We start from the raw sequence: 23,674 nt of genomic DNA, 5'->3' as shown, positions 1-23,674 counted from the left end.
TATTAATAAATTTATTAATTTTTAAAAAATTAGCAAAAAAATAATTATTTTATTTAAATTTAAAAATAAATTTCAAATTTCTTTTTTAATTTATCAAAAATAAAATAAAATTAATTATAAGAAATTATTAAATTTTATTAAAATTTGAAAAAATAAAAAGAAATAGAAAATAAGTTTTTACCTAAATTTCTGTAAAAAATTATTTTTTTTATAATTTAAAAAACTTTTTTTTATGTAAATATATATTTTGTTTTATTTTCCATAATAGGTATATGTTTTGTATTCATCATCAATATAATTCGTAAATTTAATGTCATTAAATTATTTTTTAAATTTAACATCATTTTCATTAACGTGTATCAACTTTATTTGATTATTTTTTTTTTTTGTAATTGTATATTAAAATAAAGTTTCTTTGTATATAATATGTCTGGGTTGTTTTTGTCATCAAATGGTACTTTTTTTATAGTTTTGTTATGTTCGCTTATCAACTTGGACATTATCTTACGAAAAACATTCAGATTAAAATACATTCGCAGTTACAGTTATCACATATGTTTAAACGTTTCTATTTAAAGTTATTATTATTACTATTACATGAAACTGGTTGTGTGTTGGTTGATGACAGGAATGATAGTAAATATAAGAGATTTTTTTGCGCTTTGATTTTTTTTTTTCGACAAATGTCAAAAAATTTAAGACGAAGACAATTCAGATGTAGGAAGTTCTCATTTTGGTTTTCACTAATAATCAGTTACGACTGAGTCGACTGCCTCGCACCGTACTCCAAGGTTGTTGTTCCGCACTCGCAAAGAGGAGATAGATAAGACTGCCGGAAATATCAAGAACAGCAGCCAAGTAGAACACTTCGCGCCATTGTGTGAGATTTTCGCGACCTCGAATCAAGCCTCCAATGACGTAGGGAGCTAAAAATATTTTTTTATGAAAATTCATGGAAAAAATTAAAATTTAAAGTTTACCTAAGAAACCACAAGTATTCGCAGCAGCATTCGTAATTCCGTACAACGTTCCAGCGTGTCTCGGACTCAGCGCCATGTGATTCATTTGATTTCCGCTATACACTCCGCCTGAAAAAAAATTTTTTTTTATTAAAAATTTAATTTAAAAAAAATTAAAAATTTACCATAAGCTGCTCCTAATCCAGCTAACATGAACATTACAAGTACTTTGTCACATCCGACATATCCAACACTGAAAAAAAAAATTTTTTTTTTAAGAAAAACTAAAAAATAGAAGAAATAAGAAACTTACAATAACAATCCAACGGCAGGCACTATTGAAGCAACGGCATTCCAAATTTTGTACGACGTTAATTGACTCACGTGTTGCCGTCTGAGTAACCAATCGGCAAAATTGGAGCTTAAAATTGCGAAAATCCACGATGTGAGGTAAGGTAACGCCGACAAAACTGCATTTTGCTGAATCGGGAAATGCAATATGTTTGCCATGTACGTTGGAATTTCGGTCAAAACGGTGTAGAATGCCCATGACTGTCCGCATTGTGTAATTAGTCTGAAAAAAAAAATTAAATTTGGGTCAATATTTGTTTTAATTTGATAACGGGACAATGACTTACAATGCCCAAACAGGTACAGAAGTGAAAATTCCTTTCCACGGTACGTAATCATCGTTGTCACGATCTTGATCTTTTGTTTTACAGGCAACTTCGATATATCTTCGTTCCTCTGGCGATATACGAGGATGTTTTTTCGGCTCGTCATACACTAGAACCATCCAAAATATCCACCTAGAAAAGAAAAATTTCGTTATTTTATCTCGTTTTTGATAAATTTTTAATCATTTTTTTTAAATTTTTGATAAAAAATATTTTTTTTCTTGGTTTTGAAAAGAATTTTTTAAACTTCAATTTCGCATTAAAAATATTTTATTCTAAAATTTCAAGATTTTTTTATATTTATTTTATTTTTGACCTCTTGAAATTTCTTTAAATTATTTAATTTTTAAAATAACTTTTTTAAATTATTTTATTTTAATAATTTCGAAAATTTGAAAAATTTTTCAAAAATAAAAAAATATAAAATTTAACGTATAATTTATCGGAAAAAATTTTGAAATTTTTAAAAAATTATTTGAAAAAAAAATAAAATGAAAAATTTTAAAAATCTAAAAAAAAATTAAGGAATAAAAAAATATATTTTTTAAAAAAATAATCAAAAATATAAAAAAAATAAAATAAAAAAAACTATTGAAGAAAAAATTTTAAAAATAAAAAAAACTCACCAAACAATTCCCAATCCGCCAAAAATATAAAAAGCTAAAGGCCATCCTCCCATAAAATCAAGGGAACACAGCCATCCCGACAACGGAAGCGAAATAATCGTCCCGAAATTCGCCCCCGCATAAACATACGCCCCAAATCTCGATCTCTCCATCGGCGGAATCCATCGACTGAGCATCGCATGCATCGAGGGAAACGTCACGCCTTCTCCCATGCCCTCGAGCACCCGAACTATCACTAAACACGGAATATTAATTTGCGCCGCAATCGGAGTCAAAAAGGTAAAAAGTGCCGTAATAAGTACTCCATAGCCATAAACCAACTTTCCGCCGAATCTTTCGGAAAATCGTCCTCCGGGGACTTGTGTCAGTACGTAACCATAGAAAAAAGATCCCAAAATTATTCCTTGCGTTGCTTCATCCCAATTGAATTCGCCATTTTTCTACAAAAAATAAAAAAATTAATGAACGCCCGCATTTTTTTACGTGAAAAAACTCACATCTGGTATCGTTGAATTCGAAAACGGAGGCAATGGGCAAACGTCTGTGTTGTTATCGAAATCCGGGATGTCGGAATTTGTGTTATTAACCATCGCCACAATTGCAACACTCAAATTCACGCGCATCGCATAGACATTTGCGAATCCCAGAAAGCCCATGAGACCCAAGATTTGTCGAGCTTTCGGAAATTTCCCATCGATTTCTGATAACAAAAGAAAAAATCGTGATGAGTCAGAACAAAGAAACTAGTTTTTTTCTGGTTTGAAGGGCAAAATTTCTCACCTTTTTCCTCTTCGTGTGAATGGATGAGAGGCGAGTTGTCACTTTCGGAGTCGGAGGCACCGTCGTTTATTGGTCTCGCAGCTGTGAAAGCGGGTCCCTCATCTGATTCTGACACCTCATCGTAAATTGAGCTCATCTTCACAGCAGTCTTTCGTTCTCTCGTTAGTTGTGTAACTTTGTGCTAATTTGCATTATTGGATGTTGGCTTTGCTTAATTGACTACTATTTCACAGGCTTTTTTTGGGTTAATTTATTCAAAATTTGATGTTTTACGACCAAGTTTTATGATCCGATGACGAGAACAATAACAAAAGTTTTGTTTCTTTTGAGACGAATGAAATTGATAATTACGAAAATTGGTTTTGTTAATTCAAGCTTCCGGTAAAAAGCGACACAGGAAGATATAGGCGTGATAAGGAACCAAAAAGCTGTAATTTATCATTTTTATTCGTCTCGTACCGTTATTTTTACAGCAGATCTTTAAATTTTGAAAAATTTGTAATGCAAAGACTCAAATTTTGCTTCAAAAATTTCTTAAAGATACTTTTTTAGAGAAAAAATTAATTAAAACAAAGTTTTGGCGAAAAAATTGAAAAAGCATGAAAAATTAATGGAAATATTTTCTTAAAATGGCGCAAATTTTCAAATTTTGTTATTTTTTATTTTTTTACTTTTGTTATTTATTTTTTATTTTTATTTATTTTATTTTTTTTTATTTTTTTTTTATTTTTTTTTTAAATGAAATTAAATTAATCTTTAAACAAATATTTGATTTCACATCATTTTAGAACTCAGAAATTTTTTTTTATATATTTTTTTAATTTTTTTATTGAAAAGTTCATAAAAAAATTTTTCGATTTTTTGTTGAAATTTTCAAATGAAAAAATTTTATTGGAAATATTTAGACTTTTTAGTAAAATTTTGGCAAAAAATGATAAAAAGAAAATTATTTTTCAACCAAATTTTAATGTTTTTGATCAAAAAAATTTATTTTAAGTAATCGAGAAATATTTTTTAAAATAAAAATTTTTTAAAATTGTCACACTTTTAATAAAAAAAAATGTCCAAATTTAAAATAAAAATATATTTATCCTTCTAATTTTTTAAAATTTTATTGAAAAAAATAAACCTTAAATTCGTAAAAATTATTCAAAAGAAAAATTAAACTTTATTTTTTTTTCTTAAAGATTTATAAAATTAAAAAAAATGTTTATATTTGCCTTACTTTTAAAATTTCTCTTTTTCTGAAAATTCTTTAAAATTGTTTTTAAATAAAAAATATTTTTTAGATTTAATTTTTTAACGTATTAATAATTCTAATAATATCACTTTATTTCCCTTTTTTGTATTTTTTTTAATAAAAAGCATTTTTTTAATCAGATTCATAATTTGCACTAAATTTTGGACGGTGTCTTTTTTTTCTAAGTTTCACCTAAACTTATTTTATTAACTGGAATATATCCGTTTGTCACTTTATCTTTCATGTCTTCCGGTCGATCGATGAAAGAAATCGCCTCCATTTCCGTTTCCTTCAACGCTGGCTTCTCACACTTTTTATAAGGTCTCGGACCAACCACACTCAAAATCACGGGCAGCAAAACGACGCCATGGAACAACCCGAACGCAATAACCAAGAAGAAAATCCTGAAAAATGACCGATACGTGTACGCTTGCGAATTCGCTAATACTGAGAGAGCTAAAATTGTGCTGCCGCCTCCGTAAAAAACGGCAGCTCCGATATGTAAAGTCGTCTTGAGGGCACGTTCGGTGCGATTTCCTTCGTTGATCGTGAGAAAAGTGTGACCAATGTGTGCCGCATAATCGACGCAAAGTCCCACAGAGAGTTGCAGAGCGATGCACGAGACGATATCTAGCGTTTGGCCTACTCGTTGCATGCAACCGCCGACATTAATTAATGTCAGAAGCACCGTAACGAATATCCAGAAGCACACTTGGACATTCACAATCACGATCATGGTGCATCCCATGACTCCCAAAAGCGCCAAACCGATATTTCGATAAATTTCCTGATCGATAATCTCATCGGTGATCCAATTTCCGAAAACTTTGCCCCAAACCGTGGAAAATCCTTCGCCGCTACTGAGATTCGCCTCTTTTACTAAATCTTCCATCTTGTGTTGAGCCGGCAAATAATCCTCGCGCTCGTAAAATTTCTTAAATTTGAACGTAATTTGAGAAACTGTCACATTTGGCGTCGGTTCGCCACATTTCAAGGGATGTTCGAACCGAAAATTGGGCTGATATCTTCCTCCGGATTGACTATACAGAAATTGCGAGAGATAAGTACGCAACTCAACATCTGTCAAATTATTAATATCTAAAAAAATAACAAAAAAAAATAAGATTTTTTCAGTTTAATTTTAAAAAATCTTACTTTTTTGATGATGGATCATCACAAAGTCCTGAAAGTCATTGGGCCACGCTCGAATATGATGCAAGATGTCAGTTTGGTTTGCGACGTTCCTCGAGAGCTCCAACAATTTCGACATATCTTCGGTATAATTAATTTTTCCAACCAAAATTGAGACTTCTGAACCCATTTCCGGGTAATAAACACGAGTTTCGTTCGTATATTGACCTAAATATGTGTTTGGCGGGATAAACCTGTTTGACAAAAAAAAAAATAAAATAAGAAAAAAAGGGATTAATGACATTTTTATTGTTTGAAGAAGTCTAAAGAATTACCATGATGGATCAAATTTTTGTCTCAAGTGTAAGAGACTTTCGATGTTAAGTCCAGTGGTGCAAATAACCGACATGATTATTAAAATCTGAAAAAAAATAAACAAAAAATTAGTTAGAAAAATAAATAGTAAGCGTATTTAATTTAAAAAAAAAATCTTGTTAAATTATTTTTTTTTCAAATTTTTATTTTTTTTAGATTTTTTTTTATTTTATTTATTTTTAAATAACATTCTCCTTAATTTTTCGAATTTTTTGCTTCATTCCCAAGTTTGAGAAAAAATAATTTTATTTAATAATTTAATAAAAAAATTAAAGTTCAGAATTTTTTAATTTTTTTCTAATTTTTCTCACTGTGAAATTTAAAAAAAAATAAAAAAAAAATTTTTGAAGGATTTAAATAATTAAAAAAATAAAAGGACCATGAAGGACTAAAAAAATTACAATTAAAATTAATTTTAAAAATTTAATAAATTTTAATTATTTATTTTAATTACTTTAGAAATTTTTTAAATTTTATTTAGTCAATAAATAAAAAAATATTATTTCAATTAAATTTTATTAAATAATTTATACTGAGAATATATTTTTTCAAAAAACATTAATATTTTTTTTTTTAAATATTTTTCAAATTTAAATATTTTTTTTTACATAAAAAAAGTTTTGTATGAAAATACAAAAAGACTTAATTATCTCATAAAGAATTAAAAAAAAAATTTATTTGAATGAAACGAAAAAAAAATAATGACTTAACAGAAAAAAATTGCTTGCAATTATCAATTATTTACCTTTCCGACTTTGGTCAAGATGAAATTCGAATAAACGTACTCCAAAAATGTGTGCATCAAATTTTTCTGGTACCAAATCTTACTTTGCTCCTCTGTATGAATGACACAAGGCACAAAAGCATTTCGCCTTTGTTCGATTCGTCTTTCATCCAGCGCAAAGATGGCAACAAAAAAGGTCACGACGAAGCAATACGTCATGAGAATACACACAGCGGCATAAATACAGAACGATTGCAAAGAAGGCAAAATCTGCAAAAAGAAGAAAAAAAATTATTGTTGTCTAGTTTTTATAGCTCAATTAACACTTTTCTCGACTCACAGTAAGGCCACCGACTAAGAATGCAACAATATCGGTGATTGATGTGACGGTAATTGAAGCACCTGCGTGTTGAAGCATCAAGCCAAAGCGTTCCTCCTTCGATTTATCGGCATTTGTGACTTGAATTTTGCGCCAACAAGCCATCATGACGAAGATATCGTCAACTCCGAGACCCATAAGGAGGAATGGGAGAGATGTGTGAACGGGTCCATATGAAACACCGAGCAAGGAGCAGATTCCGCAACCAGCAATGAAGCCCATTCCGACTGCCATGAGACCAAAAGAGCTTAATTGGATCTAAAAAGCAAGAAATTGAGAAAAATTTAATTTTTAGAGAAAAAGTTTTACCCGAATCTCGGTCCAACTGAATCTGGAGAGCACTAATTGCATGTAAATGAACATAAGAATGATGCCAAAGACTAATTTATCGATGTCTTCGAACATGGTTTCGTTACTAATATCACCGTAACTGAAAATTTAAAAGACAAATTAATTAAATTTCATCAAAATTTCACAAATTTACCTTCTTCCAGCGGCATAATACAATTTAAAGTTGTCCGTACTGTTGTTTTCGAGCGTTTTCTTCATTTTTGAGATCAAATTGAGGAACTTTTTCTCCCACGCCATCGTACTTTCGCTCGCCCAGTCCTCCGTTCCCGCCATATTTCCCACTTTACTCGAGTCAGCTTGCGAAAAATTCACATACAAGTTGTAACGAGCCAACAAAGCTTTGGCAGCAACAATTTTTCCGCTCTCATCGCGTGTCACGCCGCCCAAAAGATGCTCGTAGTCCATTTGATGCCCCGAATAGGGACTTATGACGGTCTCATTTAACGCACCAAGAATCTCATTTTTGCTTTGAGGAAGTCTCTCGTCCTCAAAATTCCATAATTCGAGCAAATTTTCGAGTAAACATCCCGATGGCAGGGATTCGACGAGGGAACAGTAGAAATCCGAAGGTAAATCAACACTCGCTTCGAAGGGCTTTGAAGGTTTTTTCTTTTTAGGTTTCGGATTTTCAGTTGTAATTTCCTCTTTTGAACTGAAAAAATTTTCGGCTGAATCGTTTTTGACATTTCTTGGCTTTTTTGGTTTCCTTTCCGAAGTTGTGTATTCAGCAATTATTGGAATTCTAAAAAAAATAATTTTTTAATTTAAGAAAAAAATGAAAATTCAAAAAATTTACTTGAAACACAAGTCACTAAACCGAAATCGCGTTCCATTGCTCTCAGTTATGGAAAAACTCGTAATTTGTCGGTGAACTTTTAGCGCTCTTTGCAACACTTCCGGCTTGAGAACGTCATCAGCTGTTATGAGAACCGCTTGTACGCGCGTACCTTCTTCGAAGCGATTCATAATCCATTCTGTGTCTTTGAGAAATTGCGATTCTACGAGAATATTGAATATCATTAATTTTTTATTGGTCTTGATCAGCAATAATGATGACTATGATTATAAATGAACAAAAAAAGCGAATGGAGTTTAAGGTTGATGCAATTATTGAAAATGTTTCCGATTTTTTATTATTATTTTTTATTTATTTTTTTTTATTTTTTATTTGTTTGATAAAATTTAAAAAAAAAATAAAATAATATTTTTTTATTTTAAATATTTAAAATAATAAATTTAATTTAAATAAATAAATACTAAAAAAAATTAAATTCTTATATAATAATATTTAAGCAAAAATTTTTTATAAATTATTATTTTATAAATTTTTTATATTTTATATTTTATTTTATAAATTATTTAAATCAAAAATGTTTTATTCTATAAATTTTTCCAAATTATTTTTTTTTAATATTTTTTATTAGGTATAAAAAAATTAAAATTAAATGAAAAAAAAATTAAATATTAAATTTTATGTAAAATATTACTTTTTAATTTTGAATATTTTATTTATCGAAGGGCAAAAAATTATTATTTAATTTTAATTTAAATTAATTAATTTTTTAATTATTTTTTTTATTTTTTGGATTAATGTAAAATTAAAATTGTGGAATAAAAATTTTTTATTTTTTTTTTTAAATTAACTTTGAAAAACTTTGAAACAGAAAACATTTTAGAAAATTGTATCGGCCTAACACGAAACTATAATTAAAAATAAAAAAATTAGCATTCTTAGATAACTTCTCACCTTTTGGCACCCACAACTTCAAAGGGTCACGCTCATTATAAAATCGCAAAAACCCAAGCGAGCAAAGAGCTACCACAGTCCAAGCTCCAATAATCGTCTGCCATGGATGTGATGAAACACATTTTCCAATTCTGAAAAAAAAACATACATAAATTTATCTCGCGTTGCAATTGATAAACTTAAACTCAACATGACGTTCACTGATTAAATTTCGATGAAGTAAAACACGCTGGTACTGCGCGATACGTTATCGCTAAATCGCCTCTGTGTCACCGAACGAGCTGAATAATTATTGCAACATATTTTGTTGACTGAACAGACGACATAACAAGTCTATAATTAAGCATTATTGGTCACTTTACAGCGTTTTTAAGGCAATACTCTGCGAATGAATTTGCGGAATTCCTTCTGTTTTGTATCGCAAAATGAGTAAAAATTGGACGTGGTCAGTTTTTTATTCACTGTTTTTGCGAATGACGAGGCAAAGATATTGTTCGAGGTGAACGATGACGTATTTTAACGTGAATTTGTAGTAAAAATGGGAAGCGATTAGAACGAAAAAAAAAGTGTAATAATGAAACCAATCTAAGGTCATGCCATCCGAAAAACATTAAAGTCATTAGTTTAAAAGGTAATGAGAATGAGTTACGGAAGAAGCAATAAGTTGAAATGTTTTAGAATTTTGTTTATCAATAACAGGTTTTATATTAAAAAATTTTACGGTTCATCGGGTAAGTTTACGAAAAAAAAGTCAAAAATGTTTTAAAGAAAATCTAAGATTTTCAAAGTCATTTTTTTAAAAGGTACTTTTGAAGAAGCAATAAGTTAAAATTTTTTAGAATTTTGTTCAGCAATAAAAAAAATCCTAAAATGTCAAAAATTTTTTGAAAAGTATTAAAAATTTAAATTCTGTCAACAAATATGACAATTGTCATTTATTTAATAAATTATTTTGACAGATGTCAAATTTTTGTTAAACTTCATGTTTATTTGGCAATCTCAGGGCTTCTTTCGTTTAAAATTGTCTAAAAATTTCTAAATTATCTTAAAAATTACGATTTTAATAGTAATTTTGACAATTGTAAAATTTTTGAAGATTTGACAGCTGTCAGTAATTTCTTAAAACCTTCAAATTTTAAACAATTTTTAGGGTTTGTAAGTAAAAATATTAAAAATTATTCAAAAATAACTTGAAATATCTTAAAAAATAGGATTTTAATTAAAATTTTGACAGCTGTCAAATGTGAAGTTCATCAATGATTTTGACATGAGTCAAACTTTTTTTTGAAATTTAAACTTTAAGGTTAAGCTATTTTTCCTAAATAAAAATCTAATTAATTGTTAAAAAAATAAAAAAAAAAATTTTTTTTGACAAGTGTCAAAATTTTTAGAAGACTTGACAGATGACAACTGTCAGCAATTCCTTGAAAATTCCTAATTTTTTAACAATTTCAAGTATTTACAAGCAGCTTTAATAAAAATTAGTCATAAACAACTAGAAATTTATTAGAAATTTAAATTTTAATGAGTATTTTGACAGCTGTCATATGCCAATAATTTTAACACCTGTCATTTTTTTAAGAAAAATTAATTTTTAAAGAAATTTTTAAAAAATAAAGCCAAATAATTGATAAAAACAAATATTTAAAAAATATTTTTGATAATTTTCATCCATCCAAAAATGATTTCAAAAACTTTAATCCCCAATTTTTTACTAAAATTAATCATTGTTAACAAAATTTTGCATCTTTTGACAAAACCGGTTCCAAAATGATGCAAAAAATGCAGATTAATCGACCATGAACTGAATATCCCTCCTACTTGATGCCATCTGTAAAGTTACTTTGCATGCACCGAAATATCGCGCCGGTATCAACAAAACGACTCGAAATTCAACCATTTGACCTTCTGAATAATAATTGGTTTCGCGATAGAAATATCGTCAATGTCACACTTTCATTGCTGAGGACACTTTTTTCATTTTTTTTACCTGTAAAACTGTTTGCCAATTCCTCTGGAGACATAATAGGACAAATTTTGTCCCGGCAGTCGATCTGACAAATTATTCTTTGTTTTCACATCTTCACTCATAATTTTTATTTTTTTACAACTTTTTTTTATAATTCTTTGTTTCAATCACTTTTTATTTTATCAGATTCAACGATTATTCTTTCATGACCTTTTAATCAGAATTTTTTATCGATAAACGTATATTTAATTTTTTTCAATAAAATTTAATGATGAGACAGCGGGATTGTTGGTGCATGTTTCTTTCTTGATTGTTACTAAATGACTAAAATTTATTCTTCAAATTTTTTTTTTTACTTTTTTTGAAGAAGTTGAGCAATTCACAGTTAAGAAACGTACTTGTCGCTACTGGTTTTGCCAACTAAAACAAGAGTAATGCGCGAATTTTTCTGTCTACGGCAAAAATTTGTCTATTTTGCACAAAAAAGAACTAAAATTATGAATTCTTTCACTATACAATGTTAAATCGATTGTGCGTCACACGGAACCTTGTGTAGTTGATCGCGAGCGACTTTCAAGTAGACTGAGCTCGGAGAACAATTGTTTTCGGTATAAACGATTAAAGTTTGAATGAAAAGACTGCATGGTGAGAATTTGTTTGTCTTTTGCGTTCCTATGGCAGCGCACGGTAGCGAAAGAGGAATGAATCGAGTGTTCGAGAGAATTTTACCGGTTTTGTTTTCATTCAGACATGCATGCACGAATGAGTTTGATTTGCGAGAGAGAGAAGCTCTCAATTGAACATATGTTTCTGATTCACGTATGTTTTGTGTGTATGAGTATTTGTTTGGATGGGGTGTCAACTAAAGTTATTTTTTTATATGAAAAAAATTTAAGGCAATTTAAGAATTTAACCTAATTTAAAGAATTTTTATTTTTAGAAATATTTAAAAAATTAATTTCATTCAAAAATATTTTTTTAAAATTTTATAATGAAAAAATTAAAAAAAAATATTTTTAGAATAAAAATATAATTTTGAAGATTAGTATTTAATTTTTTATTATTTATCAATTTAAAAAAAAATAAGTTTTTTGAAAAATATTTTAAATAATTTTTCTTTTATTCAAAATATATCTAAAAAAAATTCTGTTGAGTTTAAGGAAAATACTGCAAAAAATGATAAAAATTTTTTTTTTTACTAATTTTTTAAACATTTAAAGTTTTTGAAAATAAAAAAAAATCAAAATAAACCAATTAATGAAAAAATTATTTTAAAATTGCTCGAACCAGATTTTATATAATTAGATATCAGAAATTTTAGGGAATTATTTTTTTACAATTTTTTTTTTTTTTATTTAAAAATTATATTTATCGCATTTTTTAAATTTTATTAAAAAAGTAATTAGTTAAAAATTATTTTTTCAAAATTTTATTAAAAATTAAATAATTAAAAATTATTTTTTTAAATTAATTACTTTAAAAAAATATTAGAAGTATAACAATAACTAGTATCAAATAAGTAAAGAAAAAAACATTGAAATAATAAAAAAATAATTTTTTAAAAAATTGCATTAAAAAAATAAAAAAAATGTTGTTAAATAATTTTTTTTTATAATTTAAAATATATATTAAAGTTGATTTTTTTTATAATAAAGATTAATTCTTATTTTTATAATAAATCTTCTGATAAAATGAAAGGTCTAAAAATAGCTCAAAAATTTCAACGTGATATATTATAAAGAAAAAAAAATTATTGAAGTCTTCATTTTTTTATTTTTTTTTTTTTAATTCAAAAAAAGAAAATTTTCCTATAAAAGCACTTTATTCTAATTCTTTCAAATTCCTGTTATTTAAATTCTTGTTTGCCTAAGATTATGTTTTTTGGTCTTGAAATGCTGAATTTTTAAATATTAATTTTTTAAAATACTATTTTTTTAAATTTTCAAAGGGAAAATATGTTCGTTGCTTGTAATTTTATTCAAATAAATCCAGAAAAAACTCACTCTTGTAATTCTATAAAACTGTGTGGTCATACTGATAACTTTCGTAAATTTAATTAATTAACAACTAGAGTACATAGGAGCCTGTCCTACTTATCAATTACTTAGCATTATCACTAAATATCGCCCTACAAAAAACGTTAATTTTACTAATATCACCAGCAAAAATTGTTCTAATCAATTAATGTCTTTTGTCTTTTTTTTTCTTCTTAAATTATATTTATCTAGGCCAGGAAGTAATGCACCTGCTGCGCAAAAAAGTGGTCAAGAGACAAGAAAACATTCGCGATCAAAGATCTTGGTTCAGTTTCGTCGTTTCTTCCATCGGGGTACTTCCGTTACTGAATCCATTTTTCACTTTTCCGTTCGCTGCTCGCACCGATCCATTGCGGAAAATCGTGATATGATCCTTCGTGTGAGCAATGTTGTTCATGCTGGTTGTCTCTTCGTCAGTTGCATCCTTTTGTTTGTCATTCGGAGCACAAATACTGAGAATAACGGGGAGTAAAACGACACCATGGAAGAGCCCGAAGAAGATAATGAGCCCGTTAACTTGGAAAAAGGCGCGATACGAGTAAGTTTTGGCGAAAGATAGCATGGAAAGAGCCACAAATGTTGAAACGCCGCCGTAAATGACAGCAGTACCGATGCTTAAAACTGTATTAAGAGCACGTTCGTTGCGCGTTCCTTGATCCAGTGTGAGGAATGTATGACCAATATGAGCTAAAATGACGTAAAATTGTAATTTTTAATTAAAAAACGAAAAAAATTGCTTCTAACCTGCATAATCGACACATAATCCGATGGACAACTGAAGCGCGATATATGTCACCATGTCAAGTATCAGTCCAGTATGATGCATCGTGCCCGCAACATTTATCTAATTGAACATAGACATTTAATTAGCCTTAATTTTGATTAATTAACAAAAAAATAAAATTGTAACATACCAATGTCAAAAGTACGACGACAAAAATCCAGAAACAGACACTGAAATTCGCGATAATGACAGCGGTGCATGCCATCACGCCAACAAGTGCCAACACAATATTTCTCGTAATTTCTGCCTTTACAACTTCGTCGGGCACCCACATCAAGAGTCGCTTGCCCCATATTGTGCTGTAACCGTCGCCGCTCTGAAAGTCAATCTCATCCAGCAAATCGGTCAGTTGTCGCTTTGCCGGCAAAAATTCCTCGGGATTCTTGAAATTGTTGAAACGAAAGGCGATTTGCGAGACAATGACATCCGCCATGGGATCGCCGCATGCCGAGTCATACTCAAACTTGAAATATCGATTGTGTTTGCCGCCCATGTGACACATGAGAAATTGATACAAAAATGTTCGCCATTCCTCGTCGGTCAAATTTTCAATATCTGCGAAGAAAACAATTTTTTTCAGTTAAAACAATTAATTTAAAAAAAGTAATTTTTAATTTAAAAAAAAAATTTTTAATTTTTTAATTTTTTAATTTTAAAAAAATTTTAATTTAAAAAAAAAAATTTTTAATTTAAAAAATAATTTTTTAAAATTTTTTTTTTTTTAAATTTATTTTTTTTATTTAAAAAATTTTTTAAATAATTTTTTTTTTTTTTTTTTGCTTAAAAATATTCTCACCTAATTTCGGGTAATGAATATCCACAAATCGCTTAAAGTCTAATGGCCACGAGTCAATTTGATGAATGAAGTTTGTGTGGTTGATGCGTTCCGCGAGTTTAATTACTTTTGGCATTTCCTGAGTATAATTAATTTTTCCTATGATTATTGCTGCATCTGAGCCCAAACTTGGGTAATTTTTTTGCACTTCCTGCATGTATTCGGACAGATGTGTGTTTTCGGGCACGTGATGGGTGGGATCAAAGCGAAATTTTAGCTGAAGTAATCCCATAAAGTTAAAGGCAGTAAACGCTATTGTTGCGATGATAATTATTGCCTGAAAATTAAATGAGATTTATAATAAAATTATGAATAATTAAATATTAATTAAAATAATAATTTAAAAAATAATTAAATTATGTATTTATTATTTAAATATTTTTTATTAATTAATAAATTCCGAAATTAGTTAAAAATTTTAAAAATTATTCAAAAAAATAAATTAAAAGAAAATAAATATTTTTTTAAATATTTCTAATTTATTAATAAATTTTTTTTTATTATTCTTTAATTAATTTTAATTAATTTTTTTTAATAATTTTTTTATTTTATTTTTTTAATTGTTAAAAATATTTTTTTTTATTAAAAAAAAAATTAAATTAAAATTTAATCAAATAAATTTTTTTAATTTTTGTAAATTTCATAAATTATCAAAAAAATTATTTATTAATTTTTTTAAGTTTTTCCAAAAATAATTTAATTTAATTAAATTTATTGGTAATTTATTCCGATTTTTTGAGATTTTTTATTTATTTTATTTTATTTATTTTTTTGTGAAGTGTTTAAAAATCAACTACTTACTTTTCCTATTTTTGTTAGAATAAATTTCGAATAGATAACTGTTAAAAATTGTTGCATCAAATTCTTGTCCATGCACAACTGACTCGACTTATCGCCATGCTTGATGCACGGTATGAATCCATTTCGGTTTTCCATGACACGTTTCTCGTCGAGAGTAAAGACAGCAACAAAAAATGTGATCACAAACATGTACATGATGAATATCGAAATTGCACTATATAAGCAAAATGATTGTAAAATTGGCATCGCCTACAAAGAAAAAAAAAATTCGCATCATTATCGACAAATTTTCCCTCATCATAATCAGCCACGTACCGCTAATCCTCCTACGATGAACGCCATGATGTCCGTAATTGATGTAATTGTGATGCTAGCGCCTGCTGTCATGAGCATGTGTCCCATCCGCTCCTCCAAGGGCTTTTCCACGAGAGTTTGTTCCTGCTTTCGCCAACATGCCATAATGACAAACATATCATCGACTCCCAAACCCATCAAAAGGAAAGGAAGCGCCGATTGGATCGGTCCATACGGAATGCCCAAGAGAGAACAAATGCCGCATCCAGCTACGTATGACATGGCAACACCCAGTAATCCCATTGTGGCAAGCCAAAATCGAAATTCGACCCAACTGTACTTGGATATCACAAATTGCAGGTACACGAACATCAAAAAGATGCCCGCAATATATTTATCGAACTCTTGAAACGTCACGGCGGTCGTTAAATCGCCATAACTCCGATATGCCTGATAAAAAATTTTAAAATTTTCCGTCGACATGTTCCCTTGTACGTATTCCATGGTTTGCAGGAACTCCTTTTCCCATGACATCATCTGTTCGGAGGCCCAACTTCCGAGTCCGCTGTCCGCAAATACCTTATCGGGGTTCATTTCGGAATAATTTCCGAATATTTTGTAGGAACTCAAGATGGAAGTAGCGGAAATTATCATTCCTGAGGCATTTCGCTGCACTCCGCCGAGATATTCGGCGAAATTTTTCTGCATCCCCGAATAAGGACTGACTTTTACGTCATTCAGTACTTCAAGGATCTCCTCCTTGGTCGACGGAATATCCGTAAAGGTAAAAATCTCGAGCAGAGACTCCTGCAGACAATCCGATGGGATTTTCGTTAACATCTGACAAAAATTCTTCTGATTATTGTTCACGCTCTGACACTCGTCGTCGTCGTCAAATTCTAAATGTAAACTCGTAATAACGGGCACTTTGTAACACAAATCGCGAAAACGCACGGGATGTCCCTGCGAGTCTCTCGCTTCGATATCCATCAGTTCTTGATGAATTTCCAGTAAATTCCGCAGCACTTCGGGCGTTAAGACGTCAGGCGCTTCCACTAAAACGTTCTCTTCGCGCTCAAACACCCCGTACTTGTTAATGAGCCATTGGGTGTCCGTGAAAAAGGAATGACTTTTTGGTACGTACAGCAGTAGCAGGTCTTTCTCGTTGTGAAATCGCAATAAACCGATGCCACACACCGCTGTCACAAGTAATGAGCAAATTATCGTTTTCCATGGATGCACAGCGACGAAATAGCCCAATCTGCGGAAAAAAATCATAAATAATTAATATTCGAGGTCGAGACGTGACGCCAATATAGCAGCAAAGTAGTAGGCAAAAATTTGATTGTTTCTTATCATTTGTCCGATTAGGAACGACATTCAGGGGCATGAGAATCACTCTTATCACGAGTACGTATTATTTTAAGTCCAAATCGGTCAATTAAGGATTAGATAACCCGAAAATACTTGGAGATTAAATTTTTTGTAATGAAGCCGATTTGAATTTGAAGCTTAATAGTTTTGAACAATTTTTTTAAAAATGAAAATTTATGCAAAAAAAAATTTGCCAATAAATTTTGGTGAAATGATTAATTTATTTTTAAATAATTTAAATAATTTTTAATTTTATAATTATTAATTATTATTTTTTTAATTTAATTTTTTAAATAATTATTTCATGAATTATAAATTAATTAAAATTTAAATTAAAAAAATATAATTTTTCTTATTAATTATTTAATTTTTGATTAAATTAAAAAAAATAATAAATAATTAATAGATTTTTTTAAATTATTTTTTTTTTATTTAATTTATTTATTAATTTATTTAATTTAGGTATTTATTTTAAACAAATAATAATTTTAAAATAATTTTTTTAATAATTATTTTTTTAGTTGAGTTAAATCAAAATTAAATTTTAAATTTAGCTAAATTAAACTTTTTAAATTAAAAACTTAAAAGTTTTTTATTTAAACTAAAAAATAATAAATAATTATTTTTTTAATTAATTTATTAATTCAAAAAAATTATTTATTAAAAAAAAATATTAATTTTAAAATAATTTTTTTAAATAATTATTTTTTTTATAAAAAAAAATTAAACAAAAATATTTTATCAAAAATTGATTCTTTTTAATTTTTTTTTTTTTATAAAATCTAAGTATTTTTTTAATTATTTTTTTTCTTTAAATTCTAAAATTGGACCAAACTATTAAACGACCTTGTAAAAAAAAAACACATTATTACCTGTAAAATCCATCAGCTATCTGCGTTCGCCACCATCTTTTGTATTTTGTACATTTTGCACCTATTCCTCCCATTTTTCCCCTTTGTGATCGTGAAAATGGGATTTTTTTATAACACAGCTCTCAAATTGACTTTAATTAACAACATCCAGCTAGTAACTGGGTAAACAATGTATCGCTAACACAATTCCTTGACTATTTCCTACAGAAAAAAATAAAATAGAGCAAAATCAATAAAACATTATAATCTTATCAAAAAATTGTGTAAAGAGCTTTACACGAATGAAATAACTTTTAAACTTTTTTTTTGTGATTTAAAAAAAAATTAGTGACGCTTGTGACTTGATTTTCGGACAAAAAAAATTAATTATCCGCGAAAAAAAATTGTTATGTAATTGTTGGACGAGTCACGAAAGCTTTTGTCGCTAAAAACTTTCAGCGAAATAAATTTATAGAAAAACATCTAGAAAACAACGCAAAAATATTGATTCATTTAAATATATGTAAAGTATCTCTTTATGGAATTGATTGACGGATAAAATGTTTTTCTTTGCAAGTCAAATTATAGAATTTCATTGAACTCTATCGATTTTTCATGATATTCATACTGAATTATTATTTTGTGGCGAATATATTTTTTTGCAAAACCGTTAGTTTGTCTGTTTTTTCGTGTCAAAACACGTGTAATTATTTCATTGTTAATAATTTATTCCATTAATTATGTTGAATTGCTCGAAATATTAACGGAAAAATAATGCGAAGTTGAGTCATTTTTAGCTTTTGGAATAACGTCATTATCATGTTCGTTTGCTTCCTGCGTGGAATTTATGCAAGGTTAGAGTGGGTGTTTGTTGGAAAAATTTCGGAATTCCGATACAAATTTACCCTTAGCTTTTATTTGTATATTAGAGAGGTCTGAAATTTTTTTCATAAAATAAAATGTTTTTTTTATATTTTTTTCTTTGCTTGAAAAATTTACAAAATAAGCTTCAAATATTTTTTTTTTCCTTTTTTTAAACTTTGACTTGAAATATTTTGTGAATGCTTCAAAGGTGAAATTTTTTCTTAATAAATATGTTAAGCTCTAAATCAACTATTTATTCAAACAAAGAAAAAAAAACAATTGATTAATGACAAAAATTAACATTTTTATCAAATTTATATTTGTAAGAAAAAAAAATAACGCTGTCAAACAATCAATTCAGGTATTTTAAAATTACAAAAAAAAAAAAAATAGTAAATGGCAAGTAAAAAAATATTTTTCAGAAAACAATCAAATTTTAAATGAAATACGGATAGTTTGACAAAAAAAAATTTTAATTTTTTGTTTTCAATTTTTAACGTTTTTAGACGTAAAACGTTGATTCTTAACATTTATTTATTAAGTTTTACTTTATATTATTTCCAAATTTGAACTCAAAAGTAGAGAAAAATCAAGCAATTTCTCCAAAAATAAAAGCTTTTGAAAAAAAATATTTTGGTCACGTGACTTAAAAAAAATTTTCGTCTAAATATGAATAGGAAACGTCTTATTAACGCAAATTTCTTGTGATTTTTGTATAATTTTATCGTAAACAATAAATTTTCAAAATTTTTTAATCAAAAAATGCCAGAAAATTTCAAAAATATTTTCATTTTTAATTTAATTTTTATTTTTTTTCGACGGAGGGGGGTGACAAAAATGGATACAATAAATTTATTTTTTTATTACTTTAATTTTAATTTTATTAAAATAATTTATTTATTTTATTAAATTTTATGCAATTTAAATAATTTTTAAGTACCTAATTAAATTTTAAAAAATTAATAAAAAAAAAATAAATCTTAAATTACTTTAGAAAATTTATGTAAAACATTTTTTTAGCTGTAACATATTGAAATTTAATAATTTATCAATTTTTATGAATTTTTCATGTTAAAAATAAAAATTAATATTTAATTAAATTTATATTTGTAAGAAAAAAATAAAGTTGTCGAATCAATCAATTATGTTTATTTTAAAATTTAAAAATAAATTCAATAAATGACAAATAAAAAAAAATATTTTCCACAAAAAAATTAAATTTTTAATGAAATACGGATAGTTTGAAAATAAAATTTTTAATTTTGAAATATTCTAAAATTTAATTTAGTTAAAATTATTAATTTAATTTAATAAGTTTTATATAATTTAAATAATTTTCATGTAATTAAATTTGAAAATATTAATAAAAAAATAAGTGTTTAATTGTTCAAGTCTAAAAAATAAATTAAAAAAAATATATTTATTTGTTAGCAAAAAATATATTTTTTTAACAAATTAAATTATTTTATTTATTAATTTTGACGAATTTCTTATGTTAAAAATAAAAATTTATATTTAATTAAATTAATAATAAAAATTAATAAAATCAAGATAATCTCAAAATCAGATAAAAAAAAATATAAAGACACCCTATTAACTCCTCAACTAGACAATTTTCACGATATTTATAGTACTTGCTATTCTTGGCTAGAATATAAAATAATAACCAATAATGACTTCTTTTGCATATCATAATTTTTAAATCAATTGTAGAGACCTCTTGTAATTACAGTTCATGGCAAAACGTTTTTGTGCATGTTTTATCTCGTTACACTTCCTGCCAATACTCGTCGTTTCACTATTATTATTATTATTTTTATTATTACCCCTTTCTCCGAATCGAATCTTACATAATGCACACATCTTGTACATGAAATTTAGCTAAGCATGCAATACACCTACCGACAAATTTCAATCACACTTCAATGTCTCCACGGTCGATAGTTTCACGAAAATGAACCAAATAGACGAACTTTATAATTATAATAATTAATTGAGGCAGGTCAACTCAATTGTCATCAAACAAGTGGTTGTACTTTTGCCATTTATTATTGTTGACATGATTAGAAAATTCTCAGTTCATGACACAAGCATTGTAATTATTTTTGAGTGATTTTTTTTTTCAATAGAAAAAAATATTTTTTTCAATTAATTTTTTTTTATTAAACGCACGGTTTCGTTAATCAAGTTCCCACTGTATCCTCATTAAAATTGCTGTCCACTAAATGGTTACTGCTCTAATTTGTCTACATATTTACTGAATGAGCAATTTAGTGTTTTTTTTTTGTCTAAGCTTTTTTTGTCAATTTCACCTTCCGTAAACTGTTGGAAACATGATGCGGTTGGCTGCTATTTCATTGTGAGAATTTAGTGTTTCGCAGTGTGAAAAAAAATACGATAGGTCTATTTTTTTCATACTTTAGAATTTGGCTTAAATAATTTCAGAAATTATATAAATTATTGTTTGCATAAAAATATTTTAAAAATTATTTTTTTTTAAAAACAACCATTTTAATAAAATATTATAAAAACTCAAAATTTATACAAATTTTGAAATGCAATCAGACGAATTCTACTTTACGAATATTATCAAAGCATTTTGTATTGTTTCAGGATAGTAAGAAAAGGTTTTGGAGCACATAAAAAGGATAATTAATGGAAAAATTCGTAAAAAATTAAGAAAATTTTTAAATATGAAAAGGAAAGTTCATTGCATACCGTATCCTATTGAAAAATTTTATTTTGAAATTTAATTAATTTAGTTAACTAATTAAAAAATAAAAATAAATAAATTAAATTAAAAATTAATTAAAATTAATGAAAATTAGTTTTTTTAACAAATATATAAAAATAATTTTAGAAATTCAAAACTTAAATAATTAATTTTTTTTTAAATTTTTATGTTAAAATATAAGAATATTTCTTTTAAAAAATTGAGTAATAAAATTAATTAATTTAATTTTTTTAAATTATATATTTAAAATTACATATTTTTTTATACTTTTTATTAACTAAAAAAATTAATTATTTAAGTTTTGAATTTTTAAAAATATTTTTTTAATTTGTTATAAAAAAAAATAATTTTCATTAATTTTAATTAATTTTTAATTTAATTTAATTTATTATTTTTTTATAATATTTGGATCAAAATTAAAGTTTATTTTTTTAAAAAGATTTTTTTATTATTCACATTAAAATTTTTTTTTATTAATCTTTTGTTCTCATGTCACGTTTATTTTTAAAGAATATAAAAATCTGGACTTTGAGCTCTCATAAAAAAAAATTATTTATTTTTTTTTTTTGTCTTGATTATTTCATAAAATTAAAAAAAAATAAAAATATAAATATTAAAAAAAATTTCGAAACATAAATTTTCCACAAATATTTCCAAATAACAAATAGAAAAAAAAAATAATTTAATTTCATGGCTTGCAATTTTCAGTTATCAACAACAACCTCACAGTTTTTTTGCTGACATTTTTTTCCGCGTTATCCAATGATTTTGATTAAAACGAGATTGATTAGTCATCAGTTGCTGTCTGATTTTTTTTATAATAAGCGTATCATTAAACATGGCGATCTGAACATGAGAAATGCAACAAATTACTGCGTCGTAGTGTGACTTCCTATCATAATCTCGCCCATTTAATAAAAACATTGAACTATTTGTAAAAACTGATAAGATTCTACACAAAAAAAAAACAAATAAATTCATTATTGATTGAGGTGTCATGTCAGCTGTTGTCACATTTTGCAGTCTAAAGTACAAATTATTTCCATAATATTTACTATTTACTAAATTTACACTATGCGTTTTTTTTGCCGTTCACGTAGTAAATATTTATTTCGGAACTCGGGGCGGGAAGGCATGAATGAAAAGTCGTTCGGCGCAGCACAAATTATTGCGTCACCGACCGAAGCGAGTACACTTGCACTCGAATGTTTGGTAGTACAACAATTTTTTTCCTCGTTTTTCTTTCGTTGTGTATTTCAACATACATATTATTAAATCTATAATATCACTTTGGTACTGCTAGAAGGAAAGCAGGGAATCAATATTATGGAAAAATATTTTTTTTTTTGCGAAATTTTCCCACAAAACGTTTTTTTTTCCTTTTAAGGGTTAATCTAATACGGAAGGAAATTTCATAACACGAAGGAAAAAAAATTCAATGACCTATAAGATTATTATGATTTGTTATCCCAGTGACATAATTCGACTTGAGTACACTTGTACTTGAACGTTCATTTTTTTTTCTTGAATTTTTTTCTTCTTTCGTGTTCTGTTTCTAGTTTTCTGTAAATAATAAGTATTTAACGATCTTGTGGTGTCTACCAAGTCACTGAGCACAAAAAAATATTTGCGTCACTCGTTTTTTTTTCTTGTTCACCAACGAGACTTGCTTTGAAGAAAGACACAAAAAAATTATTCTTACATTTTTTTTTTCGATTTGCTTTAAAATATTTCACCTTTCTCACTTTTCGTTCAAATATTCTCTTCAAAAAAAATTTTTTTTGTTCCTCTTTCAGATATTCTTCTATTAAAAACTAATTTATCATGCACAGTTTTGAGAAGTGATTTAGTAGTTAAAGAGTGCGGCACGACATAGAGCTTCGACAGATTCTTAATCTACTTTTCTTTGTTACAAAATGAATTAAAAAAAAAATTATAAACACTTCTCTTCGTTTTCCTTATTATTTATTTTTATGAACAGTCTATGTATGGTATATTTTTAAAGTACAAAATAAAAAATAAACACGTCCGAATCGAAGAGAAGACTTTGCTCGACTAAAAGGAATTCTACAGCAAAAATATCGATTTGTATACACACAACTGTGTCGCTACATAGCTGTAGAAACACGCATCGCAACGAGAA

At 27.2% G+C, this 23,674-nt stretch overlaps 3 protein-coding genes across 3 annotated transcripts; all 3 read right to left on the bottom strand.

The window, feature by feature from the left end:
- Positions 1-273: 273 nt before the first annotated feature.
- On the bottom strand, positions 274-3,362 carry LOC134828547 (putative inorganic phosphate cotransporter). The gene is made up of 8 exons (XM_063841527.1): positions 3,043-3,362; positions 2,760-2,962; positions 2,263-2,702; positions 1,598-1,768; positions 1,273-1,533; positions 1,145-1,212; positions 981-1,088; positions 274-926 (listed from the first exon to the last, which is right to left on the bottom strand). The coding sequence occupies exons 1-8, from the start codon at positions 3,176-3,178 to the stop codon at positions 751-753; spliced, it is 1,563 nt and encodes a 520-aa protein (XP_063697597.1). The 5' UTR covers positions 3,179-3,362; the 3' UTR covers positions 274-750.
- A 987-nt stretch (positions 3,363-4,349) lies between these two features.
- On the bottom strand, positions 4,350-11,525 carry LOC134836827 (patched domain-containing protein 3-like). Its single transcript, XM_063852063.1, has 10 exons — positions 10,980-11,525; positions 8,990-9,120; positions 8,039-8,240; positions 7,376-7,984; positions 7,201-7,321; positions 6,853-7,149; positions 6,534-6,782; positions 5,749-5,834; positions 5,438-5,667; positions 4,350-5,380 (listed from the first exon to the last, which is right to left on the bottom strand). The coding sequence occupies exons 1-10, from the start codon at positions 11,078-11,080 to the stop codon at positions 4,464-4,466; spliced, it is 2,943 nt and encodes a 980-aa protein (XP_063708133.1). The 5' UTR covers positions 11,081-11,525; the 3' UTR covers positions 4,350-4,463.
- A 1,303-nt stretch (positions 11,526-12,828) lies between these two features.
- Positions 12,829-18,143, bottom strand: LOC134836689 (protein patched homolog 3-like). Its single transcript, XM_063851868.1, has 7 exons — positions 17,955-18,143; positions 15,730-16,969; positions 15,415-15,663; positions 14,575-14,890; positions 13,909-14,333; positions 13,739-13,838; positions 12,829-13,681 (listed from the first exon to the last, which is right to left on the bottom strand). The coding sequence occupies exons 1-7, from the start codon at positions 18,026-18,028 to the stop codon at positions 13,248-13,250; spliced, it is 2,838 nt and encodes a 945-aa protein (XP_063707938.1). The 5' UTR covers positions 18,029-18,143; the 3' UTR covers positions 12,829-13,247.
- Between the last annotated feature and the right edge of the window lie 5,531 nt (positions 18,144-23,674).

The sequence above is a fragment of the Culicoides brevitarsis genome, chromosome 1, assembly GCF_036172545.1.
Source record: "Culicoides brevitarsis isolate CSIRO-B50_1 chromosome 1, AGI_CSIRO_Cbre_v1, whole genome shotgun sequence".
Lineage (NCBI taxonomy): Eukaryota > Metazoa > Arthropoda > Insecta > Diptera > Ceratopogonidae > Culicoides > Culicoides brevitarsis.
This window is presented reverse-complemented; position numbering and strand designations above follow the sequence as displayed.

What these genes read in the sequence shown, in the direction of transcription:
- LOC134836689 (XM_063851868.1), bottom strand. Translation starts at nt 18,028, where the DNA reads ATGGGAGGAATAGGTGCAAAATGTACAAAATACAAAAGATGGTGGCGA. An exon ending in ATAGCTGATGGATTTTACAG is followed by an intron (nt 16,970 to 17,954) that starts GTAATAATGTGT and finishes TTTTTTCCGCAG; the next exon opens with ATTGGGCTATTTCGTCGCTG. An exon ending in TCGTCGTACTTTTGACATTG is followed by an intron (nt 13,839 to 13,908) that starts GTATGTTACAAT and finishes ATGTTCAATTAG; the next exon opens with ATAAATGTTGCGGGCACGAT.
- LOC134836827 (XM_063852063.1), bottom strand. Translation starts at nt 11,080, where the DNA reads ATGAGTGAAGATGTGAAAACAAAGAATAATTTGTCAGATCGACTGCCG. An exon ending in TATTATGCCGCTGGAAGAAG is followed by an intron (nt 7,322 to 7,375) that starts GTAAATTTGTGA and finishes TTAAATTTTCAG; the next exon opens with TTACGGTGATATTAGTAACG. An exon ending in TCAGTTGGACCGAGATTCGG is followed by an intron (nt 7,150 to 7,200) that starts GTAAAACTTTTT and finishes CTTGCTTTTTAG; the next exon opens with ATCCAATTAAGCTCTTTTGG.
- LOC134828547 (XM_063841527.1), bottom strand. Translation starts at nt 3,178, where the DNA reads ATGAGCTCAATTTACGATGAGGTGTCAGAATCAGATGAGGGACCCGCT. An exon ending in TTCACACGAAGAGGAAAAAG is followed by an intron (nt 2,963 to 3,042) that starts GTGAGAAATTTT and finishes TTTTGTTATCAG; the next exon opens with AAATCGATGGGAAATTTCCG. An exon ending in CCTGCCGTTGGATTGTTATT is followed by an intron (nt 1,213 to 1,272) that starts GTAAGTTTCTTA and finishes TTTTTTTTTCAG; the next exon opens with TGTTGGATATGTCGGATGTG.